The sequence below is a fragment of the Nematolebias whitei genome, chromosome 19 (genome assembly GCF_014905685.2).
Source record: "Nematolebias whitei isolate Nwh7 chromosome 19, NemWhi1, whole genome shotgun sequence".
NCBI classification, from domain to species: Eukaryota; Metazoa; Chordata; class Actinopteri; order Cyprinodontiformes; family Rivulidae; genus Nematolebias; species Nematolebias whitei.
Genome location: NC_056516.1, coordinates 29,877,117 through 29,883,685, shown reverse-complemented (window position 1 = coordinate 29,883,685; position 6,569 = coordinate 29,877,117). Strand labels below are relative to the sequence as shown.

Genomic DNA, 6,569 nt, shown 5'->3' with positions numbered 1-6,569 from the left:
ATACACACATATATATATATATATACACATATATATATATATATATACACATACATATACACATATATATATATACACATATATATATATATACACATATATATATATACACATATATATATATACACATACACATACACATACACATACACATATACATATATATATATATATATTTATACACATGTATACATGCATACACACAACTTCAAAATAACATAAATTCTCAACCTGTACTGAAAACAGTTTCTGCGTCTCAGCGCCACCAGCTGGTGAGAGGCCGTGATGTCAATTTGAACCCCGCCCACTGGAACCGGTACTGAAAGCATAATGGAAACACAACCTGTACCATACCGAGTAGAGTAGAGCCGGGCTGTACCGGCCCGTACCGGTACTAATGGAAAAGGGGCATATCAGAGCAACCTGGGCTCTCATGAGACCTGGGCAGTGCCACAGACTGATCGACTCCATGCCACACTGCATTGCTGCAGTAATCCGGGCAAAAGGAGACCCAACTAAGTATTGAGTGCTGTACATGCTCATACTTTTCATGTTCATACTTTTCAGTTGGCCAACATTTCTAAAAATAATTTTTTTAATTGGTTTTAAGTAATATTCTAATTTTCTGAGATACTGAATTTGGGATTTTCATTAGTTGTCAGTTATAATCATCAACATTCAAAGAAATAAACATTTGAAATATATCAGTCTGTGTGTAATGAATGAATATAATATACAAGTTTCACTTATTGAATGGAATTACTGAAATTAATGAACTTTTTCATGATATTCTAATTTTATGACCAGCACCTGTAAATATTGGGCATTTTAGGGGAAAAAAAAAATCTTCAAATTTGTCACTATTTGATTTTTCTTCAGATGTTTGATTTACAGTGTTGGGATGCACATATTCTGAAAATAAAGTTGAGCTCTCCTATGACCATAATGTCCACTTCCTAATCCTTTCAAAATAAAATGCAATGGCAGAAACAGCTTTTATTTTTTGGTCGGTGGAGTGGGAATTACTCAATGTCATAAACGGGTCACTGACTGGACAGAAAACTAACTGGGCGTGTCATTACTAGGTGCCACTGCCAGCATATAAAGAAGGCATTATCTAGACTTTGAACATAGAAAAATCACTGCCCACCCCTAGTAAATTTTAGTACTCTTATGTATTCCTTAAGAATTAATTCATCCTGAATTTTGACAACTGGTAATAATTAAGACAAGTGGTTCCCAAAGTTTGGGTTGGGATTTCATTGTTAGTCATGAAATATAGGGTCTTAAAATGATTTCCAGAAATTATCTGTCTTTCAAAATGTCTGAAGTTACAAAAGAGTGTGGTTAGTGTAGTAATAAATGGATAAAAAAAAAAAAATCTAATGATTGTTGTCATTATGGTCTTGTTTAATTGACCTAGCCACAGTCCCTTAACTGGATACTTTGAGGGTTGTAAGTCTCTGCTGCTGTTATCGGTCAAAAACTGAAATGTTTGGGACTCATCATTAAACCGTTGTCGGAGTTAGAACCACGTCTGAAAGAGACGAGAAAGAGAACTGTGGTTTTATTATTTGTTACAACAACTTGCCATACCTGGGTCACCACATCAGGACCATCCACTGAGTAGGTGCAAGAAATTCACATTAGGACATAAAATACTGAATATTTGTGTCTCCAAAATATATATTGCGACTAAACCAGACAAATTTTTGACCTTTTATTGGCCGATTTATTATTGTGTTAACTTCTACAAATTTTAATATAAATTAAAAGCCACTAGAATCATGCAAAAGCATGCATGTTAGGCTGCCTTCAGGCCCACGCCTCCCTTGAAAAAGAGATCTGTGATCTCAATGGGATTTGCCTGGTTAAATAAATGTTAATTAATCACAGATCACCTTAAACCAGAAGCATCCGTTCTCAGTTTGACTAATAATTTGGTGGGTAAAGGACAGAAAATTTCTGCCGCCATGTTGGAATTTTTGTTTTATTGTTCTTTTATGTGGACTCTGTTGAGAATAATGTCCAGCTGTGGTAGCACAAGATTAAAGCCCATGGGCGTAGTTATGAAACAAGACTGGAAGATTTCTTTAACAACTTTTCGTTCTTCAGGATTTAGTCTGCCCAGACTGTAAATCCAGCTTCATTGAGGAGGTAACAGAAAACTCCAGGTATAGCTCTGTTTGTATGATTACACATACCATTTTCTATGACAAAAGCAATTGTTAGAATTTAAATAACCTGCTTAAACTTTTAGTGTAGGATGTGAATGCAAACATCTGCAAGTTTTTTTTATTTTTTATAGAAAACAGTTTTGTTTTTGTTAATCAAACAATTATTAAAGATGTTAAAGTGAAGCAACATGTTGCATCTAGAAGAGTCAAAATATTAGTATCTTGGCTCGTTGATTCACATTTTTTGTCAAAATGTAAAACTTTTGAGAGCTATTTTTCATTTCACACCCCTAACAGGTGTGTGTGTGTGTAGCCTCCTGCAGAACAGCACATCGTCAGCTACAGCTCATTTATAACAAACTTGTTCTCAGAGGTATGTGGCACTAATCACATTTCAATAAGGACACCCCCCCCCCCCCCCCCCGGTCTCCCGTGTTTCTGCGTGACCGTTAATTTGTCTTCTGGTCTCGCTCCGAACGACGTCAGCTGCTGTCGCGTTTTGCGCTGCTGTCGGATCCTCTCTCCTCCAAGTCGGACTCGGAGGACTGGGAGGAGAAGGAGGAATCTGCAGGTCAGAGAGCTTTCCGTCTCCAGCATCACAAGTCAGCACTGAGGGAGGGCAGCAGGATTCATCCCCCAGCTCTGAACGAGAGCCGTCTCCCTGGTCTGAGTGTGCCGATGCACTGAAACATCCGTCTTCTGTTTATCAGGGTTTCTCTTTCATCATGATGAACTGGAAATGTTTATCTTTTGTACATTTGAAGCTGCTTTGATGAGTGAAATATACTTTGTACCCAAAACACTTCAAATCTGTTTTTTTCTTCTTCTTCTTCTCATTTTTAAGATTGTCGCAGGACTTTTTGGATGACTTGTTTCCTAACAATGAAAACCCTGATGCTACACCAACTGGACTGTAAGCATTGTCTAAATTCATCACGTCATTTGCTTTAGATTCTTTCCTGACGTGTAAATGCCTCTCTCGTCAGATCCAGCCTGCTACGGCTGCACTCAGACCCCGGGGACTATGCATGGGGTCAGGGAAGTCTCGACGCAGTCATCACAGAGGTCAGTGACAGCAGTTAGTGATCGAGAAGGGCTGACGTTGAAGTCCTGACACCCCCGTAGCTGCTGTTTATCACCAAAGCTGTCTTTACTTCATGTGACGCCTTCTCCCACTAACCCAGTTCCTTGGGACTGTTGGAGTACAACTCACCCCCGGCAACAAAGGAGATCTCATCCCTGCCAACAGTTGACGTCACTCCAGAACAGATAGGTGAGATTTCATGGCCTGCAGTGCAGCAGCTTTATCTTTTCTTAGGAGTGATTGGTTTTTTTTTTGCATGTCTTTATATGTTGCTTCTTATGAGTCAGACTTTGTTGTAATCTTAAAGCAGATTTTCAGGCTTTCTACAGGTCTCACAAAGTTAGTTTTTTGGACTTTATCTGCTTTTTTTTTAAAAAAAACAACAACCTAATTTTCTGTTCAGTACCTGATCACTTTCAAAGCAGTTGTTTATTTCTTTGTTAAGACACTTAACTCTGACCTATAAATGGTTCACGCATAACAAATCGTAAACCTTAAGGAATGAACCACTGAGCAACGAATCCCTTTTAAATTGGATCTTTAAGCGCTTTGTTACCAGCAACTTGTTTTAAAGACGCAGTTCGTTCACATTTGTTGTTGTTAAATCTATGAAAAATGCCCAAATGAACCCAGTTTAACACTTAAAATAGTGTTTCAGCACCAACAAGAGATTTTTCTGAGCTATTAGCTAAAAACTTGACATACAGTAGGTCAGGGCTATTCAACTAAATTGATCAGGAGGCCACAATTACTGAAAGCCAAGAGCTCAGGGGCCAGACATCCAGAAGTTATTAAGCTCCTCCCAGATGACTGAGCTCCTCACCCTCTCTAAGGCTGAGCCCAGACACCACATGAAGGAAGCTCGTTTCATCTTATTGTAGCCAGGATCTCGTTCTTTGCATCGTGATCCAAACCTCATGGCCGCATGTGAGGGATGGAACACAGAGACACCAGTAAATGGAGAGCTTTGCCTTTTGAAGCAACTCTTTCTTCACCACTACTGACCGAAGCAACGCCCTCATACTGAGGACGAGGCCCTGATCCGTCGGTCCACCTCCCGCTCCATCCTCACGTCACTCATGAACAAGACATTCTCTCTTTCGCTCTCGACGAAGACGGTTGCTACCACCCTCCCTCCTGCTTTTTTAACTCTCTTGTCCTGTCAACCTCCTCAGAGCCTCTCTTTACACATCTTCCAAATAAAAAAATATTATGGATTCGGTCAGCAATTTGGACGCAATTGATAAAAAAAATTTCCACCAGACGACAGGGTGCTGGAGAGCCCTCATGCCCTGAATGGACCCACGCAGCTGTGTATGTCATGGATTCCTGGGGGGAGTGGAAGATGATGTGCCTATCTGTGTTGTTCGTGGAGGATGTATGTGTACATTACTGGATTTATGATAACAGGGTTTCTGCTTTTTGGAATCGGCGGATACCTAGGATATTGACAAATTAGGAAGACGTCGACAGCAGTTTCAGCCGTGGTAAAGCTGCCAGCCTTATGTGAAGGATTAATTTGTGCCTCGAGCTCTCAGACTCAAATGCTTAATGAGCTCAACTGCAAGCTGGACGTGATTTCTGAGAATCGTAGGCCATTTGCGGCTCCTGGAACTCGCCGGCATGAAGGATTCGACCTCGGAGAAAGCTAACAAGCACCGACCGGGCGGAATGTTCACAAATCTGCCTGTTTGGATTCACCATCGAGTGTACCAGCAGAACAGAAGGCAGACAGAAATCAGAGTCTGGCGGCCCAAACAATTGTTGTTTATCTGAATTTGGCCTCCCCACTGGCCTCAGACAGGTCAGCTTATCTCAAATTGCTCCTGGAGGATACATAAACTAGAACCCCCCTCCTGAGGACATCTGTGGCCTTATCAGAACCATGATGCTGATAGACACTGTACCATCTTATCAGAACTTTGGAATGTCTATGGACATCTCGCTGCCTTCGTTGACTTCTATGTATAAATGTATTATGATGTCATTGTCTGTTGCAGCTTTATGTTGCGATGTCTTTTTTTTTTTTCATCTTTTACACTGCGTTCTGGCCAGGACATGGTGTGAGATATGATTTATTTTTTGGCTTCCTCCACCCTCGTTTTCTCTTTTTCTCATCTGCCTGTATGTTATATGTTATAGGTTTGTCTTGTAAATGAGTTTTCGAGGCTCAATGGGAACTAACCTGTATAAATAAAGGTCTATTAATAATTTAAAAAAAAGACCCCCAGATGCTTGAACTCATCCACCTGCACAATATACTGTTCTGGCAAAAGGACTGGATTGAAAACGAGTTAAAAAAAACTAAGAAAAACCTTAAAATATTTTCAAATAACTAGGGTTTATCCATCTAGACCACTTTAAAGAGGGGTGGTTTAAAAGTTTTATGCAGTTCTGAATGTTTTTTACTCCTAACTTTCTGCTTCCCTTCATCTTTCTTCCTATATCACCTCCTCCTTCCTCTGCATGTCCTCCTTAAGATAATGCCTCTTACATTTGCATAAAATAATTATGAAACTACTAAGGAATGAAGCAAACTGTTCAAATGTGTAACAGTTTAAAATTTTTAATTCTAGGTTTGCTGTATTTTTCTGCTCAAAAGTCTTTTTTGCTCTTCTTCTCTTTCAGACAGACGTCTAGAATGTCCTGTCTGCATGGAGGAGTTTTCTTTAAAGGATGAGGACGTTCTGCGGTCTTTAAAGTTCTGTTAAAATTATTAGGAGGATTTCTTGGTAATTCTCATCTGGATGCAGAATTCTTCTGCAACCAGGAGGGAAAAATGCTCTTTTGGCTATATTTTTGCACGCATCACAGATCCTCTTTCCTCTCGCAGAATGATTCTTGCCCCGTGTGCTGCAGAAGTCTCAATGGCGTTGACAACAGCCTCCCACTCACGCCGGTGCCCCCCAGAAGAGAGCTCTGCTCTCTCACGTCAGTTCCGCTGCTTCTAAATAAAACGCACAAATCGCAGTGTGCAGCTTCAGCGCTCATGCCATTCTCACGTTTCTGCGACGGACGTTTGCAACTCTAACATAACTGTTTTTTTATGCCACACCGTTTCCAGAGGATCCAGCAGTTTTTTGCATTTACCTTTTACTAACATAAAGCTACCTGTGGTTTTATTTTGTTTAATAATGTAATTATCAATGACAGATAACCATTTTGGTGAACATGACAGTGATATTTTACTGTCAGAGCATATTTAAGCTATTTATTTTGTCTGATTAGTGCTTTCACAACTAGAAATCCTCAAATCTTATCCACAAAAAGCCTCAACTGACTGAATGGTATAAGAGAATATTATTCAG

The 6,569-nt window shown here is 39.9% G+C and overlaps 1 protein-coding gene across 1 annotated transcript in view; it reads left to right on the top strand.

Moving 5' to 3' along the window:
• Window positions 1-6,292, top strand: part of rnf115b (ring finger protein 115b) — a 9,536-nt gene extending 3,244 nt beyond the window's left edge. Inside the window, 10 exon segments of the mRNA XM_037692993.1 lie at window positions 2,116-2,174; window positions 2,491-2,525; window positions 2,528-2,576; window positions 2,660-2,753; window positions 2,756-2,847; window positions 3,022-3,090; window positions 3,164-3,259; window positions 3,362-3,450; window positions 5,890-5,945; window positions 6,035-6,292. Coding sequence (XP_037548921.1) covers window positions 2,116-2,174; window positions 2,491-2,525; window positions 2,528-2,576; window positions 2,660-2,753; window positions 2,756-2,847; window positions 3,022-3,090; window positions 3,164-3,259; window positions 3,362-3,450; window positions 5,890-5,945; window positions 6,035-6,292 — 897 coding nt within the window.
• The last annotated feature ends 277 nt before the right edge of the window (window positions 6,293-6,569 follow it).